General features: G+C 40.2%; 1 protein-coding gene across 2 annotated transcripts in view; it reads right to left on the bottom strand.

Annotated features, from left to right (window-relative positions):
- Positions 1-20,091, bottom strand: part of BMP7 (bone morphogenetic protein 7) — an 88,701-nt gene extending 68,610 nt beyond the window's left edge. For both annotated transcript variants that reach the window (XM_087928962.1, XM_026697457.2), the window contains exon 1: positions 19,560-20,091. In XM_087928962.1, the coding sequence (XP_087785088.1) occupies positions 19,560-20,091 (532 nt within the window). The remainder of the gene's footprint in view (positions 1-19,559) is intronic.
- Between the last annotated feature and the right edge of the window lie 582 nt (positions 20,092-20,673).

Raw genomic sequence — 20,673 nt, 5'->3', positions numbered from 1 at the left:
CCTTGGGAGGCCAAAAAACAGGCCTTCTGGAAATACCAGAAGTGCCCGTTTTCAGCGTCAGGAGGAGCTCTGGAGCTCGGGGGAGGCCATTTTCTCCCTCCCGGAGGCTCTAGGGAAGCCTCTGCAGCCTCAGGAGGCCAAAAAACAGGCCTCCCAGAAATACCGAAAGTGCCAAAACAGGCCCATTTTCAGTTTGTTCTAGAGGAAGAGTGTTGAAGGTCTACCACCCAAGTATCTGTGAACCTACCTATAGTAATATAAAAGCTATTTTTCCAATCAGAAATAATGCACTTATACAATCACAGAACATGGATTCCCCTAACAATTGTTACACCCACGCTTAATGTATCTCTAAGATTAGAGCTTAGCAGTTAACTTTATCTACCATCATTCAGCTAACCACAATGCCAGTTTTCTTAAACAGATTCTGGGTAATCTTGCCAAAGTACAGTATACTGACTGTGTTTCTAAAGCAGAGAATACAAAACACCTGGTGAACAGAATTAAGGTTTCAAACAAAGGGGATTTTATTGCAGAAAAGAAATCCTTAACAATAGCCCATTTTTTTATTTCTGGTATCTATCTACAGTACTTGCTAGCAATATTTTATTCTAAATATACAACTTTAGCATAAAACAATCCTACTGTAATAACAGCGAGCAATAAATCTACCCACCAGTAACTGTGGGCTGTTTTCAGAGGTAACTTTGTTTAAGTGAGAGTCAATGAATTTTCTATTCAGAAAAAGGATTTTTTCCTATGGGTTCCAGACTTTTGAAGTAAAACAAGGTGCTTGAGATGTATTTGACCAGCACTTTGCAAAAAATTGAATCAGTCAATCTCCAATTCTTACCATTCCAAACATGCAACATATGCAACATTTTGGGATGGCTGTATTAGAGTACAAAATCAGTCTATATTAGACTATTATAAGAAGGCTTTAATAGAGCAGGCCTTCAGTTCATCAATTTCAATACCCTGATTTCCACATTAATCAACCCAATGGTCATACGCTGCAGGTTATTAAAGCAAAGGCTTGGATCTAGTATTCAGAGCTAATTGCCACTACTTCAGGGGTGTCAAACTGGCAGCCTGCAGGCTGGATGAGTCATGCACTGGCCACGCCCACTCAAACTCCGCGAAGGGGGAAAACATCACAAAACGCCACATGATGGCAATGTGACACCGTGAGTGTACTAGTTGATTTCTCTGTAAATTAGTAATTATCATTTCTTAAGCAAGAGATGTATTCAAAGCGTGGTCAAAAAAAGCCAAACTAGTGACCGTGACATAAGGATCAATGTTTCATTTAACATATGAGCACACGGTACATATTAAAAAAAATGTCTCTGTCCCATTGCTGTTGGGAGTTGCAATTTTGAGGTTGACCACAACCTACAGAAACCCCAGACTTGATCCATGCCAACAACTTATTGATAGGGCCATCTCTCCCTGAAGGTATCTTCATGTTCAGTCTTCCATCCTTCCATGGTGGGTAAAATGAGAACCCAAATTGTTGGGGGCAACAGACTGACTCTGTAAACTGCTTAGAAAGGACTGTAAAGCACTGTGAAGCAGTATATAAGTCTAAGTGCTATTGCTATCTGCTCTTTTCACCAGGTCAAATAAGGGGTTGGGCACTCCAGATTCCTTCCTTTAAATGTTGCCATCTAGCAGGATCTTTATTGCAACACCTTCTCAGTAGCTATCTGGGACCTTTGGAATACCCTTCATAATGAGATCCAAAAGGCTCCTGGCTTTCCAGAAAGCCATGAAGGTTTGGAGTAGACTGAGGCTAGAATCCAGGAAAGGACTACATTTTCTTCAGGATGTGTGGGGATATATTGTGTTTGGGTTGTCAAGAAGGTTTTGGTGGCTTCTGAGGTTTTTACTATTTGCTTTTGAGTCACCCAGGGTTATGTTACATAAACTAGGTGGCTATCCAAATCTTACAAATAAATAATCTCGCCTCTACTGTGCAAACTCTTGAATTCATTGGTTCACATGATTTTTATCAGTCAATCACATCAGCTGTTGCATTAGAAAGACTGAGTTGTGTTAAAAACTAAAGATGTTATCATTTTAACCACAAATTAACAGTTTCTGTACAAATATTAGCATTTCCTTGCTGTGGTTCAAGGAGGGAAGCCATGAGAGCTCTAACAACATATTTTATTTTGATTAATTAAAACCAAAGATTCTTGCAATTTAATATATTGATTCTAACAGTGGGAATTAACCCCCCTTTTTCTTTAATAATACGTATAAACAGCTGCACCACTCACCCACTGCCCTTTTTAAACCTAATCCCCACATTCTTCCTGACAATAACATGACAGGATCCACACATCTCTGCGTTAGCTTTAACCCCAGTGACACTGCCAGAATGTATTAAACTGAAACATAACATGTCCCGTTTAAAAAGAAATCTGTCAACAGATCTTGACTCAGCTTTGATAATAATAAGCTTTTTGGTGGGGGGGGGGGTGTCTTCCCAACCATTTTTGCTCCTGTCTGTCATTCCTTTCTCAAATATGTTCCAAACTGAGTAAATTTTTATTAACAAAAGAAGGATGTCTTAATAATTGCCGAATAAGCTACAATTGCATGAAACACAAAACAGCGCATCTGCGAGTCTTGCAATAAACTCTATTCCAAACTCATGTGAAATAGCATCACCTCATCTTTGACATCCATACCAGCTGGTGACTGAATCCATCAATATGATGGCACTACATCAAGGGTGTCAAACTGGCAGCCCGCAGGCAGGATGCATCAGGCACAGGCCATGCCCACCCCAGCTCCGCAAAGGGGGAAAAGTCATGATCCATCACATGACGGCAATGTAACGGCATAAGTTTGACACCCATGCACTACATGAACATCTAGTAGCAGGTTTCAAGATGGAGTATTATTTGAGGCAGCTTTTTAATTAGCCTCACCTTAGTGCTTTGAAACCACAAATGTGGATGGAAATCATTCTAGCAAATCTGTTAGTCTATCTTAGATGTGTAATGCTGTCCTCTAGAAACCAAGATGTGATATGCAGTACCCTCTCCAGGTAGACTGAGCTGAGAGACAGTAACTAGTTCACCAGATGATCTGTAGTAAGAGGAAACTCAAAGCTGAACCTTCCAACTCCTAGGCGAAAACTTTAAATCATTAGGTTATTGAGGACAATCAAGCAAATTCAACTTTTGAGGAAATACTAAAAAATTACTTTTAGCAAAATTATCCAAGTACCATACAAAATCAGTTTTTATGTACAAACCAAATATAGTTTTTATGTACAAACCAAAATGAATTAGCCTGCAATTCTGTAGTGTTTTGCTTGAAAGTAAGTCCCACTGAATTATTTGGGCTTCAGATTACTGTAGAATTGTTAGAATCACAGTTCAACTCTCTTTTGAGCAGAACTGTTTTCAAAAAAACAACAACTAAGCCCCTAATTTACACAAATTCATTAGTTGGTGTCAAAGAATATAATCTATTACAAAAGTTGTGGTTTCATTTTGGGATAAGTCATATGTGCCAGTGCATGGGTTACAGGCTACAATAAGCATTAATTCACCATTCTCTGGTTCTAATTATCGTTATGTCATGATGGAAGAGGGTTAAAGAAAACTTGGCGAATGTTCTTTCTAATTCTACATTAATTTGCATTACTCAGCCTGGATCCTTCTTGTAAGTATAATATCTATTCAGATTACAGTTATTCATTTGAGGAGAAGGCATATACTGAAGTACTTTCAGGTGAAAGATAAATGAGAGGGATAAAAGTGCAGAGATTTAAGGGGAAAAAAACCACTTCAAAGCAGATTGATAATGACTAGGTCAATCCATGTCAACTTAACTTTTTTTCAGAGACAACTGATTTGATTCCATTTGGAGGCAATCCTAAATGCAGACTAAACTCACTTATTTACTTCCTTTGAGAGAATATGCAAGATTCTTCCACTTATCTGGGCTCACTTTTGGGCCTAATAAAATATTTCTATTAGGCCTTTCAAATCTTTTCTCATCCCATTCTAATTAAGGCCACTTTCACTCTGAAATGGATTCTTACATGTTAAAAGAAAATTTGTTGTTATTTTTATTTTGTTCTTCTTTCCCTTCCACAAGCTATTAAGGCCATTTTTTAAAAAAATTTACTCCTCCTTTGAAGCTATTTACACCTCACTAACGTGTCACAAATAATAATTTTACTTCTAATATGACTAAATGAGGACATTTCCCATAGAGATCATATCACATAACTGAATCAAAGAAACCAGTTATTGACAGAAGAGAATCCAGTTTCCTCCATTGATTTTGCCTAACCCTAACCTATCCTGTCATACATACAGATCGATTGCCAAGCACTTTATTTTTGATCACTTGACCATAGGGATGCTGTGATGGTTGCTTCTCTTGGGAATACTTCTGCAAAGCACCCCTTCAGACAATCTATATAGAGAATAGCATAATGTCCTTTAATTAGGGAATGTATTATCAAGTCTTATTGTATCAACCAGGGGTGGGGAACTATAGCCCCTTTCTGACTTGTGGACTTCAAGTCCTAGAATTCCTAAGCCAGTACTGCTGGCTAGGGAATTCTGGGAGTTAAAATTCACAAGACATAAAAGGGCCACAGTTTCCTACCCCTGGTGTAAATCAAGCCTGTGCTTATGGTTTAGTTGGTATATCAATTCTTGCTTAATCATACATCCATTGAAATCAATGAAATCACCTTAAGCCTACTGATTTAAAGGCTCTACATTGACCATGATTAATCCTAGATGCAAGCCAGTATTCTACATAAACCATCAACTACGACAACCTTTTTTTCTACTCAACAAACTGCTCTTTTAAGTTTTAAATATTTTAGCTATCTGCTCCCAAGGATGTGCACACCAGCTGTGGTTCGATAGTGCAATTTGTTTTTAAAATCAACCAATAATAACAGTAGCAACCTTTTCTACCACACCTTGCTAATTTTGCATGAGGCACCCAATCATCTCCACTGAAAGAGTTATTTATTGTTTCCCTTTTCCATACAATGCAGGGAAGCTGTTTATTTTATTTTATCAGTTTTTACAACGTGAGAATATCAGGACCAATGCCCAGTGCAATATTTCTGAAGCAAAATTTCAAAAGAAAATCTTGCACAAGGTCTATCAAACCTATTGACACAGCGATTTCTACAGATGAAAACATCTACATCAGAAAATAAGAAGATCAATGTCATTTTTTTGACTATCATAGAGTAAACTGGAACTGCCATGTGAGAGTAGGGAAAAAGAATTGGGCAGGGGAAAATAGGCAGAAGCATTTCTGCTAAAAACACAGGAGGGTGTTGTTATGCATTTCAGTGCTTTCCTTTGTATTAAAAATATGGAAAATAATTCCTGTACAGAGACATTAGAAGGAGAAAAATCTATATCAGGATGCTTCATCCCAATCATGGGAATGGTTTGGAAGTCAGAATGTTTTCGACATAGATTTGGGTAGAACTTTATTCATCCTTTCCCCTGAAATATTCAACAATTACTCTGAGGGCAAAAGGTAAGCTGTCCCATGTTTAGCCCAGAACATTCAAAACATATATTCTCTGAAATGTTAAGATTTATTTTGGATAAACTAATACCAGATGCAAATTTAACTCTATTGCCACCTAAGTACACATGCTTAAAAAAAACCCCAAGTAATATACAACACATCGTCATGTTTTTATGCCCAATTGTTATCACACAAAATAAAGGTGACATAGATCACCAAAGACAATATAAAACCAGCCTAACATTTGTTTGGCATATGCTGGAAAGCATTTTGCTGTTGCCCTTTGAAGTCGCTGTATGGTTCCTTGTATCAAACATCTGACTGAGTATTGATTAAGGCATGAGTTAGTCTGGCCATATCTATCTTCTCCAGTATGGTCCAAACATTCTCTTTATAACTCTTTCCTAGTCTCAAAACTCTTCTTCATCAGAAGCAAAAAAAAAATGGTAGACAATCTAATGTGCTTGTAGAAGATGACCAGGCTGAGCCCAAGGAAAGGGTCAAATGCTTTGTAAATCCCTGCCTGCCCACAATAGATTTAAGTCCAGCCCTCCTTGAATGCCTCTCTTATCTCCCACACATTTCACTTGACTACTAGTTAATCAGATTCTTGTAGAGAGCTTGCAAGAAAGCTTTATATTGATTTGAATTGCTTGAATCTCCTGATTTCCCCGATACTTCACTGTGTTTCTCATTTAGCTTACTCCTTACTTACTTACTTTGCCAATCAGATTTGTGGTTTTACTACCTGGTGCGGAATGGAGTCATATAATGCAACTCCAATCTTATAGGAATCGTAATTCTAGGGAAAGCCAGCTGCCTAAGTGCCTATCCCCAAGCCAGGACTGAGAAACTAATGACTTCTAGATTGTAGTTGAAATCCAAATCCCATCAGCAATAAATGCAAATTACCAAGGGGCAGAAAGTCACTTTTCAGAGTGAGATGGGAGGCATATAAGTTTAATACATACACATACATACATACATACATACATGCTGCAAACATAGGAACACTGGAGAACCACACACTGTGAAGTTCTCATCCGTTCTAAGTTCTCATGATTTCTACATTCTGACACAAAGCAAAAGTACCTATTGGCTTATTCTTATTAATATCATGCATTCTGTTAGAAGGATAACATAATTTTGTACACCGAATCTCTCTTTCATTTCAATCTCTAGGGGGTTATAAATCCCAGGTTATAAGGAACCGATTCAACGTCCAGGCTTTCAAAGCAAGCAGAGAAGCTTAAAAGGATAGCCAGGGGGTGGGCGGGGGAAATGTTTATCCTGAGGTATAGACCGCATCATGTGATCCTTGGCCTTTTCAGGGCCAAGATTTAATCTGCTTTGTTTCAAGTGGGAAATGCGCAAAGATCAAATAAGTTCAAATGCAGGTCAAATATCTTTCAGAAATTCTTTTGATTTATACAAGCAGGAAAATGCCGTTTAAGAAGGGCGAATATGAAAGGGTTACTACAAACACAGCTGTATATATACTCCAACATCTGAAGCGCTCTAAAGTGGGGAGGGGGGGAGGATTTGAGGGGGAGAGAAACTTTGCGACATCTATATTAACCTTTGGCTGCACACCAAGGAAGGCCTGTAGTGAGATGGAATGCAAGGCAGCTTTTCCAAATTTTAACACAAGCCAGGTTACAGCTGCAAATGCTTGTCCCCTTACATTCCCTTCACAAAGTAATCCCCAAAAGAGGGTGCACCTCCCTCCTTTCTCCTACACGGTTGTAGAAGGAAAATTCTACTACCCTAGAGTGCTAAAAGCTTGTTATTAAATGGGGCAAGGAGATGGCTTTTCTGATGCCAAACACTTGTCAGGGGAAAAAGACGAGGGAGAGAAAGAGGCTGCCAGATGGTATGAAGTAAACTGAACCTCCAGGGTTTCTTAAGCATCTTCGTTTACATGGACCAAAAGCCACTTTTCTATGCTCTTTCCAAGAATGACTAATTTTCCCATTCCCACCTCTCTCACTTACTTACTTAGTCAAGCATTTAACCACAATTTTAAAGTTGTCAATGAAGCAACTGGAGTTGACAGTATTTTTCACTGAGGCTGGGTCTGAAAGGAAACCATCAAAGACCTGCAGATATTTTCAGCAGCTTGCTCCAAGCAGGTGGGAAAGCACTGCAGGCAGCTGTTTGTGGAAACCTTGTTAAATTTAAGACCAAGAAGGCTGTGGAATGAGGGGGAGGCAAGAGGGAAAAAACTCCCATGCCAATCTGCTTTCAATCCAAACAAAAGTAGATTTGCTCAAACAAAACAAAACAAAAAGCAAACCTTTACAAAGGGCTCATCAGAATAGCAACAACCATTCATAAATCTGTCAGGATGATATTTCATTGTAACCAGATCACTAAAATCACCTGTGTGAGTTTATATTATTCTTTTTATTATTAATGAAAATTAATGAGGTGTAGATCGTTGCCTGAGGTCCCCAGCTGATGCAGAAAAATCTGTTTTCCTCCTCCTCCTATCATCCCAGATCATTCCATGAAGGTGTCTTCCCTTGAAGGTTATGGACTATAATTTACCACATTACGTGCAGTGCATGCTGGTAGCTAGGGTGGTTTTCAACTTCCCAGTGTAGGGCTTAAAAGAGATGTGCTGGCGCATGGTTAGAGTGCAGTATTGCAGGCTACTTCTGCCAGCAGTTCGGCAGTTCGATTCTCACCGGCTCAGGGTTGACTCATCCTTCTGAGGTGGGTAAAATAAGGACGCAGATTGTTGGGGGCAATCTGCTGACTCTGTAAACCGCTTAGAGAGAGCTGTAAAGCACTGTGAAGCAGTAATGCTATTGCTATTAAAGAGAATGATTGGCCCAAAGTTACTCAGTTGCCTGCTCTAGGCCTAAAGGATCATTGGAATCTTGTTCTTTCCATTCCTAGTCCAATGTCTTAACTGCTCTATTCACTGGCTCTCAATAATTGCTTCTCTGTCCCAGTGTTATGTTCTATGGAATAGCTTCCCAAAAGATTTCGGACAGCTCCCACCCCTCTAACCTTCTGAAAGGCGTCTTCATAGACTCTATGTTTTGGGATCCTGCAACATTATTAGGTCTTCTCTATCATTGCAGACGATTTTGTTCCTGCTGGGAGAGATTTCTTCTCATCAACTGCTTTTCACTTCTGCTTACAATTTCAGGATTTCTGTTTCCTCTGAGAAGCAATCCTTTTTCCCTTCCTTCGGTTGTTCTGCATTCTTTCTAGCAGGCAAGTTCAAGCTGGTTCCCAAGAGCCGTGGCAAAACAATAATTACCAGTGGTAACAAACATTATACTCACAAGCTCCAGCTTCCCATCACCTGCTCCAAATGACAGAACCTGAAGTCCAGGAGTTTTGGCTTCAGTCTGACTCTTGATTCGGTAATGGACACTTCTGCCATGAGGCTTTCTATTGATAACATTGGGAGTATTTGCTGCCACAGAGACTTTCATAATGCGCAGCTGCCTTTTCCAAGGCAACAATAATAGTAATAATAAATGCATATGCTGCCCGACTTCCAGCAACTCTGGGCAGTTAAGATGATGACCTCCAGACTGTGTTGGTTTGGCATCTTCTGGACTTTCTTCTGGACTTCCTGGACTTTCCAGCTATCATGGACAAAGAGGAAGGTATCTGGAATTTGCAACTGATGCAAAATGCAGTAGTTTGGCTATTAATTGATACAAGATACCAGGATGACACAATATCCCTATTGAAAGATCTGCTATTATTGCCAATTGTTCTCCAAGGACAATTTAGAGTATAGATTTGACCTTTAGCTCTCAAAAACATATTAGAGCCTGACCACCTGAGGGACCACTTTTCCATTATGAACTTGCTTAGATGTTAACATCCGCAGGGGAGGCCCCACTGAAAAGGTCATTGCTGTCAAATATCCATTTAGGACAGAGGCCCTTCAGTACTGGTTTTAGAATGAACTTACTTCAGAGTTTATCTGTTTATTTACAGTTTTCATAGCTGAGCCTACTCAGACGACTACCTAGTTATAATGCCAAACAATACAGAAATTAAAAACACCTCTGGTGATCAACTAGGGTTAAAAACTCATTGGAACAGAGTTGTTTGGGAATGCTTTTCAAAATAAGTTAGACAGATTCAGCAGATCTCTAGTGTTCCAAAATATGACAGCCACAATATCAAAGTAAACTACATTTCACTCTGCCTGTAGAAAATCTATACAGATATTGGGCAGTTTTCATCGTGTGATATAAAAGCAGTTTACCCCTCCCTTCAAGCTCTAGGGTCTGTATTTTTTTAGTTCCCTATCTTACCATTTAAATTTTAATATTTTGTACTACGTTTTTAGAAGAATTCGACCAGACATTTTGATTTCTCTTCTGAGCAAACAGGATGGGGTTAGGGCTTGAATTATTGTTATTGTTATGGTACCATTTTTGCTTTCTTTTCTTTAGGAAACTGGTTTCTCCAGAAGGCTTCTACAATTAGACTTTTCCCCCATGAGAAGCACTGCTTCACACTGCAGCTCCCATCATCCCAATCAAGCATGGATACCAGCTTGAAAAAGACTTATATGAAAAATGAATTAGAAACACATTTGCATGTGAAGGGGGAGAAAGAAGGCTGGATTCTCAAGAATAACCACTTTCATTCAAGCCAGTTCCCCCAAGATTTCTATGACTACAAGTCCAACATCCAAAGAACGCCACATTGAAGGAACCAAAATCATTGCAAGCCTCCATTTATTCCAGAAAGTGTATAGGTTTCAGTCTGGGTGTGTCCTGAATGCAAAAAGAAACTTCTTATTTTCTTCCAACTCTCCTCAGCTATTTGCATATCATGTATGAAGGGTGCAGGTGGTATGAGTCTCTACTTTCATGGAAAAGTTTTATTTCCTTGTGGCTTTAGGAAAGCCAACAATCTGAAGAATTGCTTGGAGCCTGTTCTGAAGTAAAGGAAGCAAGCCATGGTTGCTAGGCAACAGCCAAGCACTAGCTAACTGTTCTTATGGAATTTCACAACAATGGGATCAATCCAGGTGATGTTCTCTTCCCAACTACCCTACTTCGCCAATTTATAAGAAGCAATGCCAATGTGATGAGACTGGGAAACTTGTAGCTTTCCCTACCCGGCAGACTATTTTACCTTTCTCCATCCCTGTGTTTGCTGGATCTCAGCCCAAGAATGTAGACTACACCAAATCTACAGAAGTCTAAAACTACTTTTATTAAGGTGGACTACAGTAACAGAATCTTGTTAAATCTGATTATGCTTTGCCTCCTCCCTTTCTTTATATGCACGTGGACTGGTGGGGGGATCTGTTTAACATGTTTATGCATACCTTCTCCTTGATTTGGACTCAACCTCTGATTTGGTCCTTAACCTCTGTTTTGATCTGCTTGTCCACAAGTACCATATGTATAGGATATATGGGTAATTTTAAAAAGCTAAAGGAATACTGTACGTACAGATTTACCAACAAGGTCATCCTCGTTACTCACAAGTACAATATATATAGGATATATGGGTACTTTAAAAAAAGCTAAGCGAATATAGTCAGAGATGGTATTCACCCAGTTCTTACAGGTCCTGGAGAACTGGTAGCAGAAATTTTGAGTAGTTTGAAGAACCGGCAAATACCACCTCTGACTGGCCCCATCCCATCTATTCTCTGCCCCCCGAGTCCCAGCTGATTGGCTGGATCTTCTTTTGTTGCCCTATACAGGAGAACAGAGCTGGAAAGCAGGTTAGTGGGGTGGCAAGAAAGATGGAAAGCATGATATAAATAAGTTGGGAGTGTTTCTGGATTTCCATAAGTATGACATCTCACACACATAGGTATGCATGTATTCACTTCACATAATTCCCTTCTGAGCAAACCAATGTGTAATGGTGTGTGGAAAGACTTTGGGAGACAGGGTGAAGAGAGGCTGCCTGGAGAATAATCAGATAAAAGACAGCATAGCCTGCAGTTGAATAATGGGTGGGACAAGAGATGCAGAAGGGATTCTCCCTAGTTTCTCAAGCTACAGCTAGTCCTCAACTTACAACCACAATTGAGCCCAAAATTTATGTTGTTAAATGAGAAAACTGTTAAGTGAGGTTTGCCCCATTTTACAACTTTTCCTGCCAACGTTGTTAAGTGAATAATTGCAATTAAGTTAGTAATCTGGTTGTTAAAGTGATTCTGGTTTCCCCATTGACTTTGCTTGTCAGAAGGTTGCAAAGGGTGGTCACACGACCCAGGAATGTAAATCACATGATCACGGGGATGCTGATGGTTGTTAAGTGTGAAAAATGGTCATAACTCACTTTTTTTCAGCGCCATTGTAACTTCGAACGGATACTAAGTGAACTCTTGTAAGTTGAGAACTAGCAGTATGAAGATGATGATGGGAGCAATGTGCTTTCAGGCTTGCAAGATTCTGTTCATGTAATTTTACAATAAAGTAATGTTTTCTGAATGATCTACCTGGTAAGGATGACACAATATGGATGACTAAGGAAATTAGTGGCATAAGAAAAGCAATTATAGCTAAATCTAATATTCACTCTTCTATATACCACTTCACGTACTGTCTTTTGTTCTTCTCAATTCTTTTTTTTTTTTTTTGAGGATCTTGTCAACTCCATCCAATCATAATCATCCTTCTTTCATCCTGTTTACTGTATACGTAGTACTTGTCTATTAGCCCATCCATGATTAAGCTGACCGTTAAATTTTTAGCCAAAATACCATGTAAAATGTGCCAACTATGGATAAGCTGACCTTTGAAAATTGACTTACCTGTAGATTTTCATCGTACTTTGGTTAAAAATTCAAGAATCTACTTATCCACAGGCGGGCTTTATACACAAATATATACAGGATATGAGTACTTCAAAAAAAGCTAAGGGAATATTATATATATTCATATATAAGCTCATCCACAAATAAGGTGAATGCTACTCAAATACACCTCAAGTTTTATCTACAATGAACTGTATTCTCCCAGGGTAGCAAGTAGGCCCATATCAATTCTTTTATATGCTGATGATATAACATCTACTCCACAATGCAAATGAGCCAAAGGTGAAAGTTTCCGGCCTGTGATTGATGTTGCAGAGAATAAAAATCCATTATCAAAAGAAAAAGCAGTGGTCTTACTGAACAGCTGCCCAATTACAACCATGGTTGGAAAATAAATAATTGATATTTAAGTAGAACAAATCAACGATTTTAAATATTTGGGAATTATATTTAAATCCTTTGGTACTGGGAGGAAGCAGATAAAACCTGCTTGTGATTGGGCATTTAAGATCACTAATGAAATTCTTTGCTTTGCCAGTTATAAAGTGGCATCCAGTAAGTCATCATTATACATATTTAACTGAAGATGCTTTAAACCGGCACTTCTTTCTTCACATGCTTCATTCAGGCTTCCAAACTCAATCAAAGGATAAAATCTGAACCTATAACATTGAATCCACAAATTAATTCCTTTGTTGATTTACCTTTCCCGGGCCTGAAGTATAACCTGTATCTGCCTTTCCCCACAATACTTACAGATACTTACAGACTTACCGGAAGTAAACACCAGTTTCTGGCAAAAAAATAAATCAGAAATCATGATCCCATGACCACAAGACATTGAAAAGGCCATTAATGAGGACCAGTTGCCAAGTGCCCACAATATGATCATGTAACCATGGAAAGTGGGGGGGGCAGCCACCAGAACTTTGACTTCAAGTTATAAGTAGCTTTTTCTTGGTTCACTGCAACTTTTAACGGTTGCTAAGTGACCGTCACAAGTCGAAAACTGCCTGGATTCCTCTTTTTAATAATCTCCATCATTTGTTCTCCTGTTATTTGATAGCAACCCAGTTTTCATATTGATTGTGCTCCGGCATTCAATCCGGCAACTTATTCCTATGATAAACGTTCCAGAATTGAACACTTCTATGCTTATAATTTCTAGAGGTAGCAAGTAGGATGACAAAGATGAATATCACAACGGGAAGGCACTAAAAAGAAAGAAATTCAATGAATGAGTATAATGGTTGTATAGCACAAAGATATCTGGAGGATACTTGATTGAAAAAGTCAGAATTATGCATTAACCTACTCCCCATCTCATGATTCTCCCTCCACAGTTTAAAGAATCTGGAGAACAAAAGCAATATAGATAGTCTTCAATTTACAACAGTACGCTTAGTGACTGTTCGAATTACAATGGCACTGAACAAAGTGACTTATGACCGTTTTTCATACTTACAACTATTGCAGCATCCCCATGATCACATGGTCAAAATTCAGATGTTTGGCAACTGGTTCATATTTGTGACGGTTGCGGTGTCCCAGAGTCATGTGGTCGCTTTTTGCGACCTTCTGATAAACAGAGTCATTGAGGAAGCCAGGTTCACTTCACAACCATGACACTAACTTAACCGCTACAGTGATTCACTTAAAACTGTGGCAAGGAAGGTCGCAAAATGGGGAAAACTTCACTTAACAAATGTCTCACTTAGCACAGAAATTTTGGGCTCAGTTGTGGTCGTAAGCCTATGAGGATCAGAAATGGGCTGTTGACTAGTCATCAAATACTCATAGCAGCCTCAATAAGCCAGCCTCTGCAATTCACTTGTCCTCCAGAAACTGCTTTCATACTCCAAATCAGCTTGGCAGACAACCTGCAAATACTGTTTACACTCTTCTACTGACAATGAAACTTGGTTCTATAAGCCTCACCATCCCGAAAGCCTATCTCAAAAATCAAAATGCTCAAAGTGATATTTCAGAAGACCTGTACGTTACTGGAAAAATGGACAGTATAGGCTGACAATTTTAATTCTGTTAAAAAAAAACAGAGCCACCATCAATCAAATCTTGGTATCTTTACAAAATTAATCTCTGGGTTCTTGGGGAGAAACAAAGATGATATATAATCCATACAGGGAGGGAGGTTCGTGACAGATAGATGGATGGATGGATGGAGGGATGGATGGATGGATAGATGGATGGATGGATGATAGATAAGATAGACTGATAGATAGATACAATAGATAGATAGATTGAAAGATACATTTTTGAAATACCATTGGTTATAAGGAAATACCATTTTTTTCTGCTTCCTTTTTTGATAACTTCATATTGCATATCTTCCCCACAGCTGTTCCAATTTCACTACATGTAGTTGTTGATTTACAACTGTTAGTTTAGCAGCCTTACAACAGCACTGAAAAAAGTTACACACAGTCAGTCTTCAGAACAAAGCAGCCAGCTTGCTTAGCAACAAAATTCTGGTCTCAGTTCTGGAGGACTACCTATAACCACCCTGTACCTTACATATAGCATGACAGAATGACAGAATTACTTAACCACAGCAAGAGGAAAAAAATAAGCACCATTTATTCCTCCTTTATCTTTTGATGCTTCTTTACAACTTACAAAGCCGCTCTGTCTTTTTTTATAAAGGGTTATTTGTTCCTAATACAAAATCTTTTAAATCTTCAGCAATCCCTGCAAAGCTCACCCACTTTGCACCTTCTTGAAAACTCATTCTTTAGCTCTTAGTAGCTGAGGCAAAGAAAAGTGAGAAAAAGATGTAATTTAAAACACACACACACACACACAGAGAGAGAGAGAGAGAGAGAGAGAGAGAGAATAAGTTATACTGAATTATTTCAAATATAAAGTTGCTTTATTTCAGCCTTTTATTAGGGCTATAACAGTTCCTCACCGCAATACATTTTCAGTTTTGTGTTATGACACTTCTCTGCTGCAATAGTTCAACATATGTAACAAGACCCTACCTGAGAAACACAATGCCCGCAAGGGTATCTTTTTTCTCAACCATGGCACAGTTTAATACAGAGGCTACAATTTTGAAAGATTGCTATAGAAAGCTTTCAATTAACAGAGGAGGGAAATCTCCCTGACAATAGATCTTCTAATTTTCACTGTCAATAGAAATCTGTAGGCTCCAAAACAGGTGCTGGGCTTGACTATATAGTCTGGTGAGCTATGAGTCTAATTCATTTAAAAGTCTATAAACAAGATGGCCTTTGTCCTACAGAGATGAAAGACCTGCAGCTATAATGGGATGAAAGGTGTACACAAGGATGAAGAAAGCTATTAGAGATCTATGTCCTTTCTTGAACATGCCCTGGCATGCATTCTTGACAAGGGAACAAACCCATGCAGAGAAAACTCATTTCATTCCACCTGCCTATGTGAAAACTACTGAATCTTTCCTATCAGTTTACTAGTGAAAAGCCACACTCACGGAGAGAAAATACCACTATGATAGAATCATTATTTCCAGAACAGCATGTTTCCTACTACAGTGTGTAGCCCAATCCATATTAGTGGCATAACTAAATGGATTAGTTTTCCACGGTTTGAGAAGGGGGAGGTTTACATGATTTCCCATAGATGCAATGTTTGTCAACCCTGGTAGTTTGGAGATGTGTGGACTGCAATGCCCAAAATTCCCCAGCCAGGTATGCTGGAAAACACTATGCTATTCTACTTTTTCTAGAACTGTGTTCACACCATACATTTAATTCAGTTTAATGCCCAGGACTTATACTATCATAACATCAGAAACTTGGATAATTTTAGATTTTACTTAAAAGATGTATGTGTATGTGTGACTTCACCTGTTCTGTGAAGCTCACACGTTGGGTTATGTTTGGTTCATTGGAGTGTGTGATAGTAAAAGTGCATTAATTCAGTACTAGAATAATTCACACAGAATCTGAGGGAACGGTTTAGGAACAAGGATTTTCTTCCCCATCCAAATTCACATGAGCTAAGTTAGTTCACACCACAACCAGTTTTAACCAGTTGATTTCAGTGTATCTCAACTTTGTTAGCTTGAAGATGTATGGACTTCAACTCCCAGAATTCCCTAGTCAGCATGCTGGCTGGGACATTCGGGAAGCTGAGAACCACACATCTAAAGGTTACCAAGGGTGAGAAATATTGGTTGATTGTATACATGTGTCATGACAGAACAAGTTTCCAACTTATAGAAATATATCCTGCATAGAAATGCAATATAATGCACTATGAACTATGCATTGATTTATACAGTAACAAAGAAACTGAAATATATAAATTGTGCCAAATAAGGATAATTAAGATCTCCCTATTCAGTGTTTCACTTAAAATTGCTTAAACTTTCATGTAGGCTAAGTTCACACATTATGTTAACTCATAATGTGGTTAGTTTGGCTTTACTACTCAAATATGCATTCTTAAGGCAACTTTCCCTGGATCACTATTGGCCAGGTATGTTGGCCTTCACCAGCCAGAATTTCCATCCAGCTTGATTAAAGAGGTCTTAAGCCAGCTTCCCTTCACTGACTGTCCATGAAACATTTTCCACAACTATCTTGTGTTAGTCAACTTTCTTAGCTGGGTGGACACTTGGAGAATCAGACAGTAAGCTCTAGGCCACTGCACCTCATGTTGCAATAAGAAAGAAGAATCCGGCTATCATTTGTGGCATTTCATATGCAAAGGGTGTGTCCCTCTTTATGGCTTTGTTTAGGCCAAGCTGGGTGGTTGGGGAAGGGGGAATCGTTTAAAGTTCTCTCTGTTCTGAACTTCTATAAAGATTTGGTGTGGATTCAGAGACATCCAATCTGTACATGTGGTGGTTTCACAGACAACACGTGATCTAGGCTAAAAACAGATACACAGAAACTCGTACCTATAATTATACATTTTAAATAGAACTTTGCCCTAAAGAGTATTCTACTCAAATCCAGCTGGTTTATTCAACCCCATTAACAAACAAAGAGAAACCCCCATGAATAATATCTCTCAATTTTTTTTAAAAAAAAGTCAGCTTAGCCAAACTGAAAAGTGACAAGTTTCCTTTAATTTGTTTTAACCCATTGCCATGTGCTCAGGCTTTGCTCATTACAAAGCCACAGCAAACAAGGAATTATCAGGAAATCTTTCTTGGGTCATTAAGTTCCAAATCCACAACCTGCTTTGCCCCCCACCCCCAAGCAAACCTTTCCTCATCTGAAAAAGTGCATCATATGTAATGAGTTTGTGGACTACAAACCAGACTGAAAAGAATTTCGTTGAATAAAGCAAGCTAGCTTTTTAGAACAGCTCTGAGCTTTCTTCTTTCCATTGGGATCTTTCCATTTATAGATGCTTCTGCAGCAACTCCATTGCTCTTCAACACGATCCAAATCCTTTAACATGTACTACGAGTTGTTACCTAAACCTTGAGATCTCAGACACAGGACTGAACTCACCATCACTGCAAAGTGCTGGGAGAGAGCTAGAAGTGCATATGTGATAAGACTTAAGATAACAATAATCAACTGTTATCTTATGCAAATGTATCTCTGAGCAATTTCCAGAGTGTATGCATAAAACTGTGATTAATTCATTTATGATGCACAACAGTTCATGATAGCAAATAAAACTAGGAGCTCTTTAGACTAATTCTGCAAACATCTTGATAAGCAGTTGGTATCTCTTAGCAAACCTTTGTTCACACGTAACACATATGAGGCTATTTTCACAACCCTGCACTGGATATTTAATTAGTGGATTAGATGAGGCTATGGTATCATCACATTACTCCACAACAAAGATTGCATGTTATGTTCATATACGTATTTTTAAGTAGAAGAAAGTTCAATTTGTTTGTTTCTAGTTTACATTGAGGAATAAATCTAATGTTTGGGGGGGAGGGGCATAATCAAAATTTCATTATCAGGCTCTAACCCAACAATATGCAGGAGGAGATTAAAATGCAGAAAATGTCACCTGTCCATTGGATGACACAAGGAGCAAGCAAAGTGTTTGTCCAGTTATGTTATTGCAAGTGGAGAACATAATGGCTTCTGTTATTACAGATTAATTAATTTCACTAGTTAAAAGTCCTGCAATTTGTCACCTTTCCCAGTCCTCTGTTTTCATACACTAAAGGCAATGCCACTCATTCCCAAATCAATGTGTGGTATTGCAACTTTAGATTCATGCAGGTGCACTTCCCAAGGTCCTTTAAGGCCAGCTAATTGCAAGATTTCAAGGGGTAGCTTGAAAAAATATGTAATAGGCTTGAAGAACAGTTAAAGATCACTCAACAATTGGTTACTCATTAATCAGGTGGGGCTCATATCTAGAGGGGAAAGTTGCTGAAATTCAACAAATCCAACAAGTTAACTCTTTTTTTTACTGTCCAGGATATACGGTTGGAATAAATGCACCTTATTAAGAATCCACATTGATTTACGAAAGGATTTTGGAGATAATAGCTCCCCATAGTTCGTGACCCCAACCACGCTTGAGAATATCCACCCTTTTGATCTAATGGTGTCTCTCTACATGTGGTTTTAAGAAATAAAATAAATTCTAGTTCTACCTTCCTAAGTACCAAATTGGACAGGAGTCCCAATTCAGAGATTTGGCCTTCACAACTTCAGGAAGCATACACTGAAGACACCGTGCCCTTTAGAGACACACTATTGTCCATGTGGTTGATGTGGGGATCCCAGTGACAAAACTATTTTATCATGGTGAGAAAGTCTAAGCATTTGAAAAAGAGCAAACAAAATTCTGTTCATTTAACAGAGGATCCAAGAAGCTATAAGAAAGGATGGCTTTAAAAAAAAAAATAAGTTCAGTTTTTTTACCTGTGAGTAATCAAGTAAAAGTCTGGAAGGAAGATAAACAACAATTCCTGACTGATTCATGCCAGCCATAAAGAGAAAAGAAGGTTGCTGGAAGGCTAGGTTCAGGTTTAAGCAGGCCTTTAATGACCCAATTACTGTGGGTCATTTTTGTTTCCCATAATACTTCTCAGGGGTGCGGAAGAAGATGGCTGCCTCTGCCAGATCGCCAGGGACCTGCACCTGGGAATCTAGGACAAGTATCCTCAGTGCCCAAAGATCTCTGGTAGGTCACCAGCCTTGGGGCTCCTAGGACCAGGTGCTGGTCCTACCTCCACCAGGTTCTTCCTGGCTTCCCAACAACCGCCTTCTCCCAAGCGCTCCCAACCACTTTCCACCATCAGCCAGCGACTCACCCATGTTCACGAAGCTCATGACCATATCTGCCTCGGTGAGGAAATTGCTGTCCTGCAGGCTGGCCAGGGGTGGCCCTTGAGTACTGAAGATAGGCTTGTAAGGGTAGGAGAAGCCTTCGCCGCTTTCGCTGGGGCCCTCTTCCTCCACCGACATAGCGTTGTAGAGGTCCAGCATGAACATGGGAGCCGAGTTGTGCTTGCCGTGCAAGTGGGGCCTCGGCCGGTGGGGCAACCCCAGGATGGACAGGATCTCCCGCTGCATCTCCCGGCGCTCCTGGCTCCGGAGCCTCCTGTGGATGAAACTCGAGTGCACCTCGTTCTCCAGGGTGAAGTCCGCCAGGGCGCACCGCAGCTCCAGAGTCCAGAGGAAGATCCAGACGAGCCGGGAGGGAGCCGCCAGCTGCTTGAACCACCCCGCCGCGTGCATCTCCGTCACGGGAGTGTGTTGTGTGTATGTGTGTGTGTGTAGATCTAGGAAGCCAACGGGCTGAGCGGCGGCGGGCGGCGGCGACCGGACGAAAGAGCTGACCATTAAAAGGGGGCGGGCAGCTGAGCGGAGCGCCCCGCGGAGGGATCACTCGGCTCGGGAGCTGCCCTGGGAAGCCGACCTCGAGGCGCGCATGATAAGCCCGGGCTGTCGCGGCGGGAAGCGGCTCAGTTGGCAAAATCCATACACGGAGGTGAAAAAGAAAAAAGAAAGGAGACCGACCCGATCCCCTTCCCCACCTCGCCGCTTCTCGCGGGCACCGCGCTCCTTCGCTCGCCCCGGCCGCTTCCAGTCCTGTGCGCGTCTCGCCGCGAGTCCCGGAGTTTTCCAACTGCAGCTTTTGCCGAAGCAACAGGCGGCAGCTCGGGCGCTTAGTGGGCGGAGCTCGCTTCTCTTGCCTCGCTGCCTCCCCAAAATGTCTGGGAGTCAAGCCGCAGGAGCGAGTCAAGTCTCTTTCCTCGCCGGGCTCCGACGTCCGTTTGGAGGCATTTCCAAGAGAGAGCCCCCTCCCCCGCCCACGATTCCCCGCCTCCGGTCCTTCACCCGGGCCGCCGCCGCCCCCTCCCGACTGGCTTGGAGAATAATGAGCGCGGGGCGCACACGCACACTCGTGGCGGGTGCTTGCGT

Source organism: Pseudonaja textilis, chromosome 3 (assembly GCF_049901715.1).
Source record: "Pseudonaja textilis isolate UNSWEBS1 chromosome 3, rPseTex1.2, whole genome shotgun sequence".
Lineage (NCBI taxonomy): Eukaryota > Metazoa > Chordata > Lepidosauria > Squamata > Elapidae > Pseudonaja > Pseudonaja textilis.
This window is presented reverse-complemented; position numbering and strand designations above follow the sequence as displayed.